This window comes from Oreochromis aureus, linkage group 3, assembly GCF_013358895.1.
Source record: "Oreochromis aureus strain Israel breed Guangdong linkage group 3, ZZ_aureus, whole genome shotgun sequence".
Classification (NCBI taxonomy): domain Eukaryota; kingdom Metazoa; phylum Chordata; class Actinopteri; order Cichliformes; family Cichlidae; genus Oreochromis; species Oreochromis aureus.
The window spans coordinates 104,871,978-104,891,653 of NC_052944.1; the positions used below are offsets into that span (position 1 = coordinate 104,871,978).

The 19,676-nt window shown below is 40.4% G+C and overlaps 1 protein-coding gene across 1 annotated transcript; it reads left to right on the forward strand.

Moving 5' to 3' along the window:
• The first annotated feature begins 7,884 nt into the window (after window positions 1-7,884).
• LOC116332144 (NACHT, LRR and PYD domains-containing protein 12-like) lies at window positions 7,885-19,514 on the forward strand. Its single transcript, XM_031754997.2, has 8 exons — window positions 7,885-7,928; window positions 9,567-9,845; window positions 9,933-9,986; window positions 11,709-13,554; window positions 13,848-14,021; window positions 17,196-17,369; window positions 18,257-18,303; window positions 18,473-19,514. Exons 2-8 carry the CDS (start codon window positions 9,572-9,574, stop codon window positions 19,021-19,023), a joined length of 3,120 nt encoding a protein of 1,039 aa, XP_031610857.2. The 5' UTR covers window positions 7,885-7,928; window positions 9,567-9,571; the 3' UTR covers window positions 19,024-19,514.
• The last annotated feature ends 162 nt before the right edge of the window (window positions 19,515-19,676 follow it).

The following is a 19,676-nucleotide window of genomic DNA, read 5'->3' on the forward strand; positions in this document are numbered from 1 at the left end:
CTGCATCCCTGGTAAGGTTTGCGATCGTCATTTTCGCTAGGGGTTACTGGAAAGAATGCAGAAATTATTGGGAGATTTTTTAAATCCTCCAGCAATTTGGTCAGCTAACTTGAATTCATTGGGCACACCCCTAGGAACTCTAATGGCATTTATGTATGTTGGTGATCATCTTGTAAGGTTGAACGATCCTGGTGACCATTTGACCGTGCCCACAGGCCTATGTCGGTGCCGTAGTGATGGGTCGTTCGCGAACGAAATGGCTCTTAGAGCCGGATCTTTGAAGTGAACGATGCAAGCCGGCTCCTTATCGCGAGCCGTGGGTTTTTTTTTTTTCCTTCTCTCACCCTCTCTCTCGCACTTTTTTTCCCGCTTCACTCCGCACGCGAGCCTTGTGCTTTGCGCTGGGCAGAGGGGGGAGGGGCGGTAGTTACAGTGGCAGTAGCACAGGAACAGAGTGGGAGGGAGAGAGAGAGAAAGAGAGCCAGGGACAACAACGTCACATTAGAAAGGTGTAGTAATCATCCACAACTATTTTCAGTTGCGGATGATAAAGGATTCAGAAAGTTTATTCATGCAGGCCCATATGACAGAGAATATGCATCTTCTTTTTCATATTTTAATTTATATTTAATTGTGTTGTGGTTTGCAGTGTTTTGTGTTGTTTCATTTTAAATTTGTTTAAAAGGAAAAGCTGAAAATTTAAATAGTTAAAAGTTGAACAGTGACTAGTTGGTTTTTGTATTATATGATTTATTTATTACATTTTACGACGGAGGGAGATACACAGCCGAACCAGCAACACACACGAGAAAACACAGGGCTTAAATACACACAGGGCAATCAGGGAATGGGAAACAGGAGTGAGGCACGGCTGGGAGTAATTGGACATAACGAGACAAGGGGAGGTGAAACTGGAAACACTGACGGGAGACACAGACCTACAAAATAAAACAGGAACTCACAAATGCAAAGACACAGACTAAGAAACACAGACTTGACACAGGAATACACAGGCAGAAATGACACTTACACTAAACTGAGGAAGAACTGAACCAAAAACCAAAGAAATAGAAAACCAGAACCAAAATACATCACAAAAATAGAAAACACAAAACGCTGGTTCCAAAGACCCAGGATCATGACATCCAATCAGCAAGAACCCTGTTATTATGGTTCCGAAAAGGTAGATATCTTCAATGTCCTTAATCAACAGTTCCGCCAGGCACACGACCCTCCAGTTTTGCCACCCGTCCATCGTGTATCTGGCAGGGAAAGTACCTCCAGAACACTCAGGCTCACCCGAGCCCAGGCTTCTCATTGAGTAGAGGGTGTCAATTGTATTCAGGGACCAGTTGATGAAATCCATAATTCCTCTTTTAGGTTTTAGAGAACAGACTGTGAGAGAGTGTTCCAGGGAAAGAGTAAAAAAAGATAGATGAGACTCGACAAGGACACAAGAAGCTAAGCAGAAAAGATAAGGGAAGGGAGAGGAGAAAAGTGTGACTGCCTTCGCCAAGAGCCAGGAGCATTTGCAGCAACAAAAACATAATATTCCAGAAACACGCTTTGCCGATCCGATCAGCTGTTCATAACACTTCCTACATTGGAATAGACGTCAGCGCTAACTATCACATTTCCACCATTACCTTCCCGAAAATAGAAGTGACCTCATATTTCATGAGAAACATAGTTTTTTCCCTAAAGACATTTATAAAGATTTACTGGTGTTTTTAAAAGTCATGTTTGACTTTATGCCTTTCTGTGTATTTTCTGGGATGTTTAGGAAATACTTTTTGATCCACACGAGGGTTTTTTGTTTTTTGTTTTTTTTGGGGGTTTGTTTTTTTTAGCAAATTTGGATTATATTATTGATTTTTGTGTTTCCTTCAGTACATAAAAAGTGGTATATCTCAAAAATAAAACCATGAAGACTCAAAATAAATTTCCTGTGGTTGGAAACTATTTTGTGCAACTTTTTTATATTTACAGTTTTGAGGTATAAACCTCTTAAATTTAGTAACATATATAAAACAAGAAATATGTGCAAAAAAAAATCAATTTTCATTTTTTTTTCGTTTATTGCACTTTTTTTGCAATTTATGTAGATACTATGGACTTAATGCATACATATTATTAAAATTTGGGATATAATGGTTGCATTGATGTACAACAACTTGAAATGCTCCCAAAAATGGCACTACATGCTGTAGTGCCATTTAACGGGTGGTTTGTTTTAGAACGCACTTCTGAACTGATTCTTTGATAATATATGGCGTTTATATCGTGGTAAGATATAAACCAAAAATCAAGTTAAAAATTACTTACAGCTTAAACATAAATGAAAGTTAACTTAATCTGATGTCAGAAGTTCAAAAAGTGGTAAAAAAAAGAACAAAAACAACATTTTATTTCTCATTGTTCCACCTGACATTTGGCAATAAAATAACAAAACATTTCCACCACCAGATTCTTACTCTGGATGGCATTACCTTGGCCTCCAGTAACACTGTGAAAAATCTTGGAGTCATTTTTGACCAGGACATGTCCTTTAATGCACATATTTAACAAATATGTAAGACTGCTTACATCCATTTGCGCAACATCTCTAAAATTAGAAATATCCTGTCTCAGAGTGATGCTGAAAAACTAGTTCATGCATTTAGTACTTCCAGGCTGGACTACTAGCCTGTCCAAATCCAGTTTTGAGATCCTTCCCAGACACCTTAACGCCCACTCACACCCTGGGCCATCTGACCTCAGGAAATCACATGATAGGGTGGGCTAGGTTTCATTATGAGCTCATCCGAAACCCTGGCTGATTGTGACCCACACCCATTTTCACACCTTGGCTCATGTGATTAGGTAGAGGATCATCAGGGGGTTCTTTGGTCCCTCCTTTGGGGGATACACCCACGGGATTTAAATCTGCCCTGAAGGAGCTACCCCAGGACCATGATTATTTTTAGCAGGCAAGGTTTCTGTTAGTAGTGCATTTTTTAGGGATTAGATCTTTATTGACAGGATTGTTTTCACCACTTGTTTTGCATCTTTCTGAATACATCTTAGTGACATGGCAGCGGTCAGTTACATCAGCCCTGCAAACCCAGGTGACAGATGATGCGGTGGACAGTGGAAACGAGCATCCCTAGACCTTATGGAAATCACCCTGCATGATGCTCCACTGGAAATACAAACCAAGGTCTTGCTTGTGGCACCTCCTCCATCTCTCTGGTGCTGGTCCAGCACATTCAGCAGCACTGCCCGAGACTTCCTGCTCAGCCAAAGATCAGGCCTGGTTAAAAGTACCTGTGCTTACTGGGACACTCAGGTTAATCCTGGACTGTAATAATAAAAATGTTTTTTGTTTTTTTTCCCATTGTTACTCTTTTCAGACATTTTAATTAATTGTGTTAAGAAAATTTATGTTGTAAAAAGAAAAACAATGCAAATAAAGGTGAAACATTTACATTTTTATTTACAGAAATTTAATCTATTTTTTTTCCAACAAGTTTCTCAAGCAAACCAAACAGTCTGTCCATTCTCTCTTGCCTCCTGTGCTCTTCTTTCCTCCATTTCCCTCTGCAATCTCATGTCCTCTCTGATTAAATCCAACAACTCATCATCCCTGTCCTTCTTTCTTTTTGTCTCTCTTATTGCTCCACCTGGCCCTCATCCTCCTGCTCTTCTTCATCCAACACTTGGTTGCCCACTGCTGGGTCCTGGAGTGTCCTCATGGATGGAGGCAATTAGCACTGGAGGCCTGGTAGAAGGCCTCTGTCCTAACGCCTCATGCATGGGAGCAAACCAGGGCCATGTAGCAGCAGTGGGCTTCCTGCTACTCCCTTGCCTGACCCTGGATACTTGAAATCCTAAAGGCAGAGGAAATAAAGTGGCAGTTGACAAAAAAAGCAACTGTATAGGTTTACATGAATAAGTTAATAACTAGTTAAAAAACCGTATTTGAATACAGCTGTACATACTTTGTATTTCTTTTTTAATTGTCCCATTTTTTTGGGCCTGCAAAGGGGTGACTTTTCCCTGCAGACCCATCTTCTCAAGAATCGCCTAACAGACAGAAAGCAATAAAACATATCGCTCTTGTTAATTCCTGAACAGCATCCACAGCAAAATGTACAAACTTCGGACTAAAAGAAAGAATAAGCACGCTCCCTTATGCCTAACGCCACGCCATCAGACTGTTTAACTCCTCTCTGGAGGGGAGAGGGAGGGGAAACAGGAGGACAAAGGAGGGGGGAACAACTAAGCTGTAGTGCCTCTTCACTTCACTGTGCAATACTTTTGTGCAATACTTTTGTTAATTGTCAATGGTGCAATAGACTTCAATACTGGAAATGTGCAATTCACTTGTATTTTTATTTTTATTTTTATTTTTTATTCCTATTTATTCTATTATCCCCTTCGTATATTTTATTTATATATGTCTCTGTATTTATATGTGTGTATATATAATATTCTGCTCACGCTCTGTAACTTCTGTCGGTGCTGTGCTTTTGGAAACCGAATTTCCCAGAGGAACCCACCCGAGGGATTAATAAAGTTTTATCTTATCTTATCTCTTATCTTAACAGATTAAAAACGGCACACTGTTGCTGTACCTCCAACCCACAGTGGCACCGGTAAACAGGTGCTTATTGTCGCTCTGGAGTTCAATGAACTCAGTTGTCTGCTCTTTGCTCCCTAAAACATAACAGGACATTGGAGTACAATCAACCATATCACATTTCTGTTTAATGGATTTTCTGTTTGATGTTCATTCAGCTGAGTGAAAACTACTATAACTTTAATCTCAGCCAAACCGATTTACTGAGGAACAAATAAAACACTGAACATAGAAGTTATGTGAAGTCACTTAGAAGTTATTTAAGTGACTTATATATCATGTTTAAAATAGTAGCGAAAGATAGAGCGGGGTCGGAAAACTGACAACTAGCCAGTGTTCTCGCCGGCTCCCGGCTAGCTATCGAGCTGGTGGGTAACAGACGTGTCCAAAAACGTCGGAGCACTTTTGCAATTATGTGATGTCTTGATAAACCTTTATATTATTTTGTGACACAGAAAGAGTAATATTAACTAACCTTTTAATGTTAAAAATGAGCGGAACTGTACGTCTACGTGATTGATGTACATGTCATAAGTTTAACGACTGTAAAAATTACTTCCATTGAACTGCCTTATTAACTTTAACATCAAAGTGGTAACATTTGTGTCGCTACTTCAAAAACAACTTACATTTAAAAATGTAGTTGTCCTCGACCACTGTTTCTACCACCTCCATAGCTGCCGCCATTGCTGGAAACTGGAATCGGCAGAGCATATGAATTCTGGGATATGGTGGGCCACGAAGGACACACCCGACCCATCCTTCAAATTCGGGGAAGGACGCATTTGTCGGCCGCATTTGAAGGAGTCGACGAATTGGGACAGCCTTTGTCACCTGGCTATGATGTAATCCGCCTTCAAATGCGACCTCCAAAGGATTCAGCCTGCGTTTTGGGACACAGCTCATGTCTTTATCCTGTTTTCCTTCTCTCACCCCAACCGGTCGCAGCAGATGGCCCCGCCCCTACCTGAGCCTGGTACTGCTGCAGGTTTCTTCCTGTTAAAAGGGAGTTTTTCCTTCCCACTGTCGCCAAAGTTCTTGCTCATAGGAGGTCATATGATTGTTGGGATTTTCTCTGTATGTATTATTGTAGGGTCTACCTACAATATAAAGCACCGTGAGGCGACTGTTGTTATGATTTGGCGCTATGTAAATTGATTTGATTTGAAAAGCAGTGCCTCTAGAGCCTCAAAAGGAGATTTGAAAAGGATGCTCGCTATAAAGACGAATACACCGCATGTGTAAACAACATGCTGGAAGGATATGCTGAATTTGTGTCTGCAGAACGTACGAGTTCTCATCCGATTTAGACAAGAGCCTGTTGCACTAATGGCTGACATTGATGCCATGTTTCACCAAGTTTACATATTAGAGAAACATGTCAAGTGTCTCTTGCCTGTGGTGGCAACATGGTGACACTACAAGGCCTGCACAGGAGTATAGGATGAAAGTGCATTTTTTTTGGAGGAGTATCTTCACCAAGCTGTCCAAATTATGCTCTGCAGAGAACTGCAAATGATAATGCACAACAGTTTTCAGCTGAAGTGGTGAATACAGTCAAAAATAAGTTTTATGTTGATGAAATCTATTGCTTCATAAGAAGAAAAAGTACATATGGCGAAGAGCCTGACTGATATTTGTACTAATGGATCAGCAATAGTCGCACAGTGCTCATGTCAATCCCACAGGAAAGGAGAGCAAAGGAAATCAAGGATCTGGATTTGGACACAGATCAACTTCCAAGTGAGAGAGCCATGGGTTTACAGTGGTGCATAGAAACAGATGAGTTCACCTTTGTGCAGGACCATCCACCAACCAGAAGGCGCATTTAGTCTGTGGTCAGCTCATTGTATGGACCTTTGGGAATCTTGTCTCCCTACAGTATGCTATCTAAACTGTTGCTTCAGGAGATTGGTTGACAAAATTTGAAGTGGGATGAAGTTATTCCCCACTCTATCCCAGCGGTGGTGTGATTGGCTGGAAGATCTCCAGCTGATTTAAAAGTGAAACGCTGCATTAAACTGAGTTTCTATGGAAGACCAGATAAGGCACAGCTTCATCATTCTTCTGATGCAAGTCAAGATGGTTATGGAACAGTGTCATATTTAAAACTGAAAAAGAATAACATCTCACATGTTGCCTTTATCCTGGGAAAAGCTAGAGTTGCTCCTCTTAAGAAAACTACAATTCCCAGGCTGGAATTCACTGCTGCAGTTCTTTCAGTTCCAGTGAACATGCTTCTGCAAAAAGAGTTGCAGATAAGGTTGGACAAATCATTTTTCTGGACTAATACAATGCATCTCCAATGAAAACCGAACATTTAGTATCTTTGTTGCAAACAGAATTTCTGTCATTCGAGAAGCAACAGATGGGAATCAGTGGAGAGATGTTTCCTCCAAGGAGAACCTTGCAGAGATGACCCATCCAGAAGTATGAAAGCTGGGGATTTCCTCAAATGTGCAGATGGTTAAATGGTCCAGAATTTCCCTACAAGAAGAGTAGGAATGCCCTAAACTGGATATGTATCACAGTGTGATTCCTGCAGATGACCCGGGGATCAAAAAGGACCTGACAGACTACCTTTTCAGTCAGCTGTCTTAGATAATTATGGGCTATCATTGACCAGTTTTAGGTTAATTATGGAGTTCCATGCAGGGGGTGTGTGTGTGTGTGTGTGTGTGTGTGTGTGTGTGTGTGAGAGAGAGAGAGAGAGAGAGAGAGAGAGAGAGCGAGAGAGCGCGAGAGAGAGAGAGAGAGAGAGAGAGCGAGAGAGACATGACATGAGAGTCTGTGGGACTGACTCACTGCTGCCTGTGCAGCAGAGGAACTGCTTGATTTCTCAGCTCGGGTTGGTGAGCATGTTTTTGTTTTTTTGCTTCAGACTACGCAGTATTTTAATCAGCAGATTAAAATGCTGATTTCTGAATTTTCACACTGACATAAAGAGCTGCTTTGACTCGTATGTGAGGGTTTGCTGCCCCCTTGAGGACAGATTATGTTCTTATGGTTTAGGACAGAAAGTCCTGCTTTTTCCTCTGTTTGTGTTCACACTGAGAAATTAAGCCTGTTAAAGTCCTGATGTCCTTTGATTGATTATAAAAGGCTTCAGAGCAGGTGGAGTAATTCTTCAGTCTCAGTCATTAGAGCTGCAGTTGGATCTGTTTTAAGGCTTCATGTGTAATAGTCAGCAAGGATGTGAGCACATTTCACACTTGCCTCATATTACCCAGTCTTCCTCTTCCTGCCGTCTTTCACAGCTGCTCGGATCAGAAACCCTCCAAAGCATCAACAGCGCTCCTGTTTCTGTGTAAGTCTGAAATACATTCCCACCTTCTGCTCACGGCTTTAACTGACCTGACGACAGCTTATTCTAGTTAGTAGTAGTAGTTAGTAGTATTATTAGTTACTAGTTAGTAGTAATAGTGTTTGAGGTTTTTTTATCTGATTTATCTGCTTTTATGGGGAATTAAACACACTTCCTGCGATTTACTGTGAAGAAATATGAGGCTAAACAGGAAATTTCACAAGTCCAGAACTTTCCCTTCAGCTGTAACCTCAGAGCAGCACAATGAAAGGGAGAAGTCCTCTGTTCTATTTATCAGTGTATATATATGTACTCTATAAATTAATCATATACACTTAGAACCGTTTATATTTAAAGGTGATTACATTATTATTGATGCTGTATTTATGGTGACATAATTAGCTTACAGCGACACCCTGTTGTTTTTTTCATATTGTATTTTTCAACCATGAAGTTGTTTCAGATTAAAATCTATTATTCGACAGAGAATTGGCCAATGATTTTCTTACATTTGTGTTTAGGCATTACAAAACAGATGAAAAATTAGATAATTTAGTTTAAACATTTAAGACAGTCCCAGCAGGTGGGCAACATAGCCAGGTCACCAGGCACTGAGGAGGATCCGGGGGCTGTTTTTGATGGCGGTCATACTCTGAGTTAGATTGATGCTATTGAACTATTTTGCTAATAGTTTGGCAAAATAGCGGCTACTAAACTATTCTACAGACTATACTACTGTGCTAATATATTGTGTTTGTTATTGTAAGGTTTATTTTACTGAGGGAACTGTTGTTGTTAATTGGGGCAATATAAATAAAGTTGAATTTAATTGAATAAAGCCAAGCCAACTTTATTTATAAAGCAAAACAGCCAGCACTGAAAAAAGTGCTGAACATACAATGAGATAATGTCACAGTCCTCGGTCAGTGACTGAGTGTTTTGTGTATTGTTATTGTAATTTGTTATCTGTAGTGTTTTATAAGTTTAGTTCTGTGCCTCTGAGATTTGCCTATGGATTTCCTGTTTTTACTTTTAAAGTCTGTGTCTTCTGTTGGTGTATTCTGTCTTCCGCACCTTGTCCAATTGGTTCCAGCTGTTATTTCACCTGTTCCTCGTTCTCCCCCGTTCCTGTCTGTGTATTTATGGTGCGTGTCCTTCGGTGCTTGTTGTCGCGTCATACCATCATTTCTGCTTGTTTGTTCCGTTCTTATGTTATTTCAGTTTTGTATTTTAGCCAGCAATAAAGCTGTGGTTCTGTTAAGTTCACTTTTGCCTCCATAAGTCCTGCACTTGGGTTCTCCTCCAGCCTGCCTGCACACAGACCATGACAGAAAACATATAAATACTAAAAACATAAATACAATACCAGTGAAAATATAGAACACCAACATCAAGAATTAAGTATTGTACTTAGCTCAACATAACTGTGGCTCCACTGGGCCATGCAACAATACTCATTATTAATACAATCGTTAACATCACTCTATTACAACCAGAAATTATGTCAGTTACATAGTTATAATTTTAACATTTTATGTATGAGTGTTATACTAATAATATATAGAAGGGCGGAAAACTCAGATCTGTCTAGCTGTTCCATACTTGCTGGCTTAACTTAACAGCTAATCTATCTTCATTCAGCTGTGATGATGTCAGAGGACCTTTTAAACACTCTGGAAGATCTGGGAGATGAAGAGTTTAATAAATTCAAGTGGTTCCTACAGCAGACCGATGTCATTCAAGGCCCCATGACCATCAAGAAGAGCCGACTGGAAACAACAAGCAGGTGGGACACCGTGGACCTGATGGTGCAGACCTACAGACTTTCTGGAGCTGTTGAGGTGACCAGAAGGGTTTTAGAGAGGATCAGCAGGAATGACCTGCTGCTCAGTTTGTCTGTTATCAGGTCCAGACCCGAAGGTGAGTCACAGCAAGGGACAAACAGGAAGTCAGTGCAGACTGAGAAAGTTTTATAGAGCTTTAATACTTTCAACATCTGTTTGTCAGTGAATGTCAGTGATTTGACCTCTCAGACTCAGGCTCCTCTTCCTCAGACTGAAGGTAAGTCACTGCTTTGTTTTTCATACATTCCAGGTTTCTTTACTCCAAACATCTCAATGTGAAGATCACATTGTGGACATAGAGGAAAAAAAGATCACTTAACATATACTAGCAGTAACTGTGTGAGCAGGATATTGAACTGTCACCTGGTTTTACCCATAATTCTTTGTTGTTTTATAGTCATTTATAATGTTGAACTCCACTGTCCACTGTAAAGGAACTTGTTAAAAATTCCAGTGTTAGCCCTTTGAGGTGCACAGCTCTAAACCTTTATAATAATGGATTGCATTTATATAGCGCTTTTCGAGACCTCAAAGCGCTTTACAATTCCACTGTTCATTCACTCTCACATTCACACACTGGTGGAGGCAAGCTACAGTTGTAGCCACAGCTGTCCTGGGGCAAACTGACAGAAGCGAGGCTGCACCATATCTGGCCATCACCAGTAGGCGGTAGGTGAAGTGTCTTGCCCAAGGACACAACGACCAAGAGAGACAGAGCTGGGGATCGAACCAGCAACCTTCCGGTTACAAGTCGAACTTCCCAACCGCCTGAACCATGGTCGCCCCATGTATATTGGTATCCTCCAAGTTTATTTAAAAATGTTTTTTTCAGTGTTGCTATTGTCTTTAGAATTGTTTAGCTCACTGCAGTAGTAAATTCAGTTACTGCAGTACATTATTACAGCCTCAGTTAGTGCAGTTCTTTAATGATAGCTTGTGTTGGGAATAAATAAATTTTCTGTGCCTCAATAAAGCTATGCTTTTTATTAATACGTGTTATAAAGTTATGTAGTGTAGTATTAAGCTGACACAGCCCTGAAAAATAAAGGCAAGAGACCATGTGTCCTTGGGGAGTAGAAAGCTGCAGACTCTCGCTCACACATGCCTGGGAAAAATGTAGATAAGAGGAGACTATCTCTAGTGGAAGGTTACTGAGACACTGTTGTTTAGACTAGAATGAGAGAGCTTCGGTAATAAAACAGGTTCCAGCAGGTTTTAGATCTCACCTTGGGTCAACACACCTGAATCACATGATTAGTTTGTTACCAGGCCTCTGGAGAACATCAGGACATGTTGAGGAGATAATTTAGCCATTTAAATCAGCTGTGTTGGTTCAAGGACACATGTAAAACCTGCAGGGACACCGGCCCTCGGTGCCCACCCCTGCTCTATGGCCACCACATGCTATATCAGGGGTGTCAAACTCCAGGCCTCGAGGGCCGGTGTCCTGCAGGTTTTAGATCTCACCCTGGGTCAACACAACTGAATCAAATGATTAGTTCATTATTAGGCCTCTGGAGAACTTCAAGCTAATTAAATCAGCTGTGTTGGATCAAGGACACATCCAAAACCTGCAGGACACCGTCCTTCGAGGCCTGGAGTTCCCCACGCCTGTGCTAAATGCTTCCCATTTTCAGGAGTTGTCCTGTTCTTTCTCCAGTTCACCAAATCAGCTGATATGGATTCACTGTGGCTCGCTAGACATTGTGATCCCTCAAGTTCATGATGATCAAGTGAGATTCATACCATTCACATTTATTCATTTGAGTTCAAAAGATGCAGACCACTAATAGACGTGCATAAAATCACTCCAGAAAAAATGGTCAGCTGCAGATGGCCAATACATCTCCAGTAGTCCAGTCATAGTTTTGCATTTTAGAGAATGACATGACAGCACTATGAGTTGTACACAATATTTTTATTACCCTGTTTGACACAGATGTGATGGTTCCAGTACCAGAGCCTCAACCCATCACGCATTACCAACAGATGCTTCAATCAAACTTCCAGGACAAGTTTATGTGTGCACAAGAAGGGTGGGCAGAAGATATACAGCGTCTGGCTGATATCTACACAGAACTATACATCACAGCTGGGTATGACATACATATCAACATACAGCATGAGGTCCGGCAGATTGAAAAGGCATGGAAGCCGGAAGAAACAGAGAAAGCTGTTAAACCCACAGACATATTCAAACATCCTTCTGGAGAATACAGACCCATTAAAACAGTGATGACCAATGGAATCGCAGGAATTGGAAAAACTTTCCTTGTTCACAAGTTTGTGTTGGACTGGGCTGAACAAAGATCCAATCAAGATGTGCATCTGGTTTTCCCCTTCACCTTCCGTCAGCTGAATCGACTGAAGGGAGAAAAGTTCAGTTTGGCAGAGCTCATTCATGAATGTATCCCAGAAACTGTAGGCATCACAGAGGAGGCTCTTAATTACATCTTTAAAGATATTCAGTCATCGGGAATCACCAACTATGACAAAAGTAAATTCAAACTTCTGTTTGTGTTTGATGGGCTGGATGAGAGCCGCCTTCATCTCGACTTTCATTCTGAAGATATTCGCTCTGTCGATGTAACAAAGTCAACTAAAACAGATGTCTTGTTGAGAAAACTCATCAATGGAAAATTACTACGCTCTGCTCACATCTGGATAACCACACGGCCTGCAGCAGCCAATCAGATCCCTCGAGAGTTTATCAGCAGCACAACAGAGGTCAGAGGGTTCACTGACCCACAGAAGGAGGAGTACTTCAGGAAGAGATTCAAAGGTAAGGAGCAAGCTGTCAAAATCATCTCCCACATCAAGACAACAGGAAGCCTCCACATCATGTGCCATATCCCAGTCTTCTGCTGGATCACTGCTACAGTTCTAGAAGATGTGCTGAAAACCAGAGGAGGACAGCTGCCCAAGACCCTGACTGAGATGTATGCAGAGTTCCTGGTGTTTCAGATTGATCGGACAAAAGAAAAGTATGGCCCACAGAAAAGCATTGAATACATTAAGTCATTAGCAAAACTTGCCTTTCAGCAACTGGACAAGGGCAACCTGATCTTCTATGAAAAAGATCTGAGAAAGAGCAGCACTGATGTTAGTGAAGCCTCGGTATGCTCAGGAGTGTTCACAGAGATCTTCAAAGAAGAGCGAGGAAGGAAAGGGAAAGATGAGATGTTCAGCTTTGTCCATCTGAGTGTTCAGGAGTTTCTGGCTGCTCTTTATGTAAGGATGTCACTTAATAACAGCAACATAAATGTCATGCCTTTACCACAACCATCACTGAAAAACCTTCGACTGCTTTTAAGTAAGACATCTTCAAAGAAGATCCACAGGATTTCCATTGACAGGGCCTTGCAGAGTCCAAATGGACACCTGGACTTATTCCTTCGCTTCCTCCTGGGTCTATCACTGCAGACCAATCAGGATAAACTGCAGGACCTGTTAATGACGAAAGATAGTGGCACAGAGACCAATCGGAAAACAGTCCAATACATCAAGAAGAAGCTCAATGAGAATCTGTCTCCAGACAGATGCATCAATCTGTTCCACTGTCTGAATGAGCTAAATGATCGTTCTCTGGTGGAGGAGATCCAACAGTCCCTGAGTTCAGGAAGTCTCTCCACAGATCAACTGTCTTCTGCTCAGTGGTCAGCTCTGGTCTTCATCTTACTGTCATCAGAAAAAGATCTGGATGTGTTTGACCTGAAGAAATACTCTGCTTCAGAGGAGGCTCTTCTGAGGCTGTTGCCAGTTGTCAAAGCCTCCCACAGAGCTCTGTGAGTGCACGAAAAACTGTGACACAGGGCTGTTATCAACTAGTAATTCTCAGTCAGCAGATCTTCATATAACTACATGCTAACATTAATTATGGCTTTAGATTTAGTATAAAGCTTACTTTAAGTTTAATATTTGAATTATAGCTGAGATTATCCTGTGAAATAGCACCATAAAAGCACTACTCAACTACCATCTTTTTTTCCTCATGAAACTTTAACTGAAATAACCTGACAGCGTTTTACACTGTCTATCATAGAATCAGTTTCACTGTGTGTCTTTATCTGTTCTCCAGGCTAAGTGGCTGCAATCTGTCAGAAAGAAGTTGTGGAGCTATGTTATCAGTCATCAGCTCACGGTCGACTAATCTAAGAGAACTGGACCTGAATAACAATGACCTGTGGGATTCTGGAGTGAAGCTGCTGTCTGTGGGATTGGAGAGTCTACACTGTACACTGGAGGCTCTGAGGTTAGGGTTCGGCTTATCTTTAGTGAATGACCAGCAGATGACTTTCTTGATATGTAGCTTTATATACACATTAATTAACTACTTAAGCGGTATTTGATGATGCAGTCATAATAAGCCCTCTTTTATTTGTGTATTTAGATAAATGGCATATAAAATTCATAGCCACATTGATGTCAATCATTGGTTTGTGGTGCAGAATTATGAACCTTTTTGGTTTGCATTTTGGGCATGCCAACAAGGCACATTCATACAATGTATAGATACAAGGTACAAATACAGATACCCACTAATTATTGCAAATATGTTAAATAATATTTTCATTTTACTACCAAAAAAGTAATGTGCCTTTATTGTCATTGATGTAGAACTTACAATTAAATCAGGAAATTTGCTCCACTATCAGGTGCATTAAAAAGTCACAATCACACACATTCACACAAGATGACTAAAATATATGTATATAGAAGGGCGTAGATTTGGCATGGACGAAAGGGACATGTCCAAACCAATATCCAGCCATTATTGAATTGTCCCCACCAATAATTTGATCTCTTCAAGTGAAGAAAAACAAACCCGATAGAAAGAGAAAAAAAACGATCTGTCAACATCTCATTCACCCAGCGGTGCAGAAAGTTCTCTACTGGAGTCCTACGTCATGTGACAATTATGGCAAATGTGATTGGCTACGCCTTTCAGGGAGCTCTGTTTAGTTTTAGCAGCGGCAAGCCTGCGCTGCGAGGACCTGAAAGGAGGAGAGGAGGATGGCAGCAAAAAGGAAGAACCTGGATATAAGAAAGTATTTTTCAAAGAAACCTGTAAGTCACTTAAAGTCAAGTTCACTCATAGAATGTGTCCGTCATAATAACGTTACAGGCTATGCTAGGCTTTGGCCCACATCAGTCTAAAATTGTATGTAACCATGAATAACGTGTTTTGGAAACTAAATGCACGACATGCAGCACTATTAGTTATCTCAGTCTCAGAGCAGCATTTCTAATTTTGATTGAAACTGTCAGAGAAAACGGAGCCTCGAGCAAGCCAGGATATTAGTTTACAGAGGCTGTTAAAATTATATGTCTAACGTTAAAATGTTGGTGACACAATAATTTCATCCTAATGGTACTGACATATTCATAGGGTTAATGTTTGAGACAAAATATCATGAGGTAGTCATGATTGTGCAAATATTCCACCTTGTAGTGCAGTTTGCACAAATTGTTTTAAAAATGCACTCACCCTACAAACATTACTGATGAGTCAAGATCTGCACAGACAGAAACACTGAAGCAGCTATTTTATTCTTATTGTCATGTATGTCCTATTTGTCAGGTGACAGAAGAACCAACACAAAGCTCAGAGAGTAATGGTGATACAAGATCAGAGGTGAAATTGGATGATGACTTGTTGGTTCATGACTGTATTTGAAGCACATGTGTGACTGCATGTATTTGGAATGTCTCACTGTTATTTATCAGGTGACGGAGGCAGCTCTGCCATGTTGTAGCTCGGACAGAGGTGAAGAGGCGAGGTCACAGGAGACTGACTGATGATTTGGTGCTATAGATTAACGAGAGGAGAAAGCATGTGTTTGGCTCCTTCACATAGTGGACATTGAGTTGTTGTGTGGGGCACCAGTAGTCCATGTCTGTTGCTGTAACAGTAGTTCATGTTTAGAATAAAAAAATCCCAGCTCACTGAACTGATTGGGTCAATAATGTGCCTAAGATGTTGGATAATTTTGCTGACAGATCTTTCACTTTGTGGTAATCTTAGATTAGTTTTATGTAGAAAAACCACCAGGTCATTCAGTGTTCCCTTAGTGTATTAGAGATGTTGGTGTACTGTAACTGAAGTAATGTTGTTAAGTCCTTAAAGTCATATTCTTTTATTGTCATGACTGTATTTGAAGCTATTTTTATTTTTGTATGATACCTGATTTATATGGAATATGGCTGAAGTAAACTAAAGTCTAAAATACTTTTTAATAGTAATTTAACATTATATAATTCACATATAAAAGTATGAATTGTAATTTTAAATGGTTTAAAAGCATGTAGAATAGCACATGTAGGCAAGTATATTTCTCCTTTTTTATCAAGAAGCAAAGACAAAAAGGAAAAAAATAAGAAACAGGGCAGGGTTTGGTGGTTGAATCATCCGTCCCCACCAATGCCAAAACCAAATCTACGCCCTTGTGTATATATAACTAACCATATAAAATGAGAACCTGTTAAACAGAATTGTATAAAGTGCACTGTAATGTCAAGGTTGTCAAAAAGGACTTAGTGGGTCAGTGACTGTTGATAGCAACAGGAAGTGTTTACGGCCAAAGTGTGAGGAGCCTTTTATGATATGCCTGGCTCTGGTGAGGTAGTGGGATGTGACAATATTCAGTGCTATTTATTTTTTCATTCAACTTTAGTGCCAAATCACAACAATAGTTGACTTCATATTGTAAGGTAAAGACCTAAAATAATAGATTGAAGACAATACAAAGAGATGCAGTGGATGAGAGCCAGAGATTAATAATAATGAAAGATTATACACATAGTACGCTGGACCTCAACATGGAAACCAAAACAAACAGAAAAACGGCCAAGCTGGAGTACACACAAGCCATAGCACTAACACACATCACCATAAAAAAGGCATGATCACGAACTTTAGATAAACACATTTAAAGTGCTACAAAAAGCACAAATATGTTAGCTGAGTCACAACCAAACAAATGGCTAGCAACAGGGATGTCCTCGATCATTTAAAACTTTAAATCTTAGCCCAGTCTTAGTCCCTTCTCCTGTCCCTTTACACCTGAAACAAAAGGAAAAACTGTTTCTAGAGAGCAATGCTAATTTGTACGATGCTGGAAACATGCCGTTGCTACACTTTTCAACCCTGAAACAAATCACGCAAACAGTGAATCTACACTGTAATAGAAGCATGTTGTATTTACAGTGCTCTCAAATCCAGCTTCCTCAAGTATTATAGATCTGTGTGATTCAATACATTTTCTGGAGACAATGGTTCAGTAAAGAATCCATGTGCCATAGAGTGAATCAGTATCTCTGAAAAAATAAAAGCATATTTTTTTGGAACCAAGTTTAAAGATACATATCAAAATAAAATACATAATTCTCTTTGCTTTACGTTTTATATCTTTGTGTTTGTCCTCAGGCTCTCAGGCTGTCTGATCACTCAGGATGGTTGTACTTCTCTGGTATTAGCTCTGAACTCCAACCCCTCACATTTGAGAGAGCTAGACCTGAGCTACAATCATCCAGGAGACTCAGGCATGAAGCTGCTGTCTAGCTTACTGGATGATCCACGCTGGAGACTGAACACTCTTAGGTATGATAGTTTCAGTATTTATTAATGCTCGTCATCGATTAATCACATTGCTACATGTAATATTATATTAGTTTATTACATGCTTATTTTAAAAGTGCTGTTTTATGAGTAGTATAATATTCAGTTTTAAAGCTTTTAAACAAATAGCGTGCTTTTTAACAGCAGTATTCTCTTAACACAGTAGCAGTTACAATATTTGTTGTAGGTAACTCTCACCTGAAACATTAATCTGATCATCAATCAATCCGACTTGAGGGAGGAGTATTTATCTGACAAAAATGCTCTAATCTAAACCATCACCAACAAAATAGCAATTCACCTTGTTTGTTAGATGGGTCACATGTTCTCCTGGTTCTTTGTACTTTCCTTGAAATAAAAAGCTGTGAACCTTTTTTCCAATCTCCTGCGCTTTCATCCAGTTTCTTAGTGAACCATGAAACCTCAGCCTCTCACTTCATCATTCCAATTTTTCATTTACTCAGTGCTGTTCCGGTGTCAGTGGAAGGTGGGGACTGGGACAGTACACCTGTTAAAGTGTAACATAGACGTACTAACAAAAGCTCAGGACAGACAGAAACCTCCCATAGAGCAGAAGGCCAGGAGCTCATTGATCTTGATTTTCCATGATGTAGAGGATCAGAAACATGTATTGATATTCTGGTTGTTTCATATATTTTCATACGATCAACTAGTTTCCATGTTCCTGCCTCAGCGTCTCTGTTGGATCCAGGGTTACCCATGGCTGTTGGTACCATACAGCAGAATTGCAATTTGAAAGTCTTTTAAATGAGTAGAAGCATTTTAAGGCCTTTCATGTCTTTCTTCCATGTCCCTGTGTCTCTTTGTCTCTGCTTTAAAGATGAATTCAAATTTGTTTCTTCTTCCAGGCTGGACCATGGTGGACAGCACAGGCTGAAACCTGGTCTGAGGAAGTGTGAGTGTGTGCTCACTTATATTTATGAAAATAACACTAGTTTAAATCACACTAAAGATTCTAAAGGGATGAATCACTGTGAAGTTGTCTCCATCAGTCTGTGGATAAGGCAGCAGATGAAGTCTTCAGGTGATAAACTGCTGTTGTTGTTTCTTCTTCTCTCCGTCAGATTCCTGTGATCTTAAACTGGACACAAACTCAGTGCACAGAAAACTTAAACTGTCCGACAACAACAGAAGAGTGACGGCAGTAACAGAGGAGCAGCCTTATCCTGATCACCCAGAGAGGTTTGAGTACTGGCTTCAGCTGCTGTGTACAAATGGTCTGACTGGTCGCTGTTACTGGGAGGTTGAGTGGAGCGGAGAGGTTCACATTTCAGTGACTTACAGAGGAGTCACAGGGAGAGGAGGCAGCAATGACAGCAGGTTTGGAGTAAACAGTCAGTCGTGGAGTTTGAGGTGCTCCGGTGCTGATCAGTACTCTGTGTGTCACAATAACAGGAGAACAGACCTCTCCTTCTCCTCCTCCTCCTCCTCCTCCTCTGTCTCTAACAGAGTAGCAGTGTATGTGGACTGTCCTGCTGGCACTCTGTCCTTCTACAGAGTCTCCTCTGACACTCTGATCCACCTCCACACCTTCAACACCACATTCACTCAAACTCTTTATCCTGGGTTCTGGTTATTGTCATATGGTTCTTCAGTGTCTCTTTGCTCTCTGTAGTGGGGGAAGCCTCCACAGAAACACTTCAGCTCAGGGTGGTACTCAAAAATCAGTAATCCTAGTAAACTTGGTGTGTCATGGGTCTGGGTCATTTGACCCAGGACTATGACTTTCTTGTGTTTTGGTGATTGTTATGTATAATGATTTTAGGTTCATTAGTTAGTCTTGAGGTTATTCTGTGTTCTGAGTTCCTTGTGTTTCCTGTTTACTTTCTTGTGTGTTAGGTTCCCCTTACATTTTGGTCTCTCCTCCGTGTTTCCAGTATGTGTCTGTTGTGACATCTGTTGTAAGAGCCAATTAAAGGCTAGTTTCTTGGTACTGGTAAAATGATTATAATGAGAAATATAACTTTTTGTTGTTAAATATATAATTTCCAGTTAATTTCCAAATGCGGTTATGGTAAAAACATAGGATATGGAAATGTGAAGTTCTGGTGTGCTTACGTAGTTGGGGAGTCAGATAGGCTGGAAGCAATGCAGTTTTTTGACCAAGTCTTTCCATGTTAATTTAAAGTCTCATTAAACATCTTTTTTGAAAGAAAAGTACCTGGTCTTCCTTGCGCTTCAAAAGCTTGCTGCTGGACTGACTCCTAAAGGTGGTACAGAAGAGTGAAACAGAGACAAAGTGCCACTGTTACATCTGTGTTTACGTCT

Bases quoted from the DNA above. Each gene is read 5' to 3' on its own strand.
- LOC116332144 (XM_031754997.2), top strand. From the start codon at position 9,572: ATGATGTCAGAGGACCTTTTAAACACTCTGGAAGATCTGGGAGATGAA. The intron at 9,846-9,932 runs GTGAGTCACAGC...TCTGTTTGTCAG, and splicing joins TATCAGGTCCAGACCCGAAG to TGAATGTCAGTGATTTGACC. The intron at 14,022-17,195 runs GTTAGGGTTCGG...GTTTGTCCTCAG, and splicing joins TGTACACTGGAGGCTCTGAG to GCTCTCAGGCTGTCTGATCA.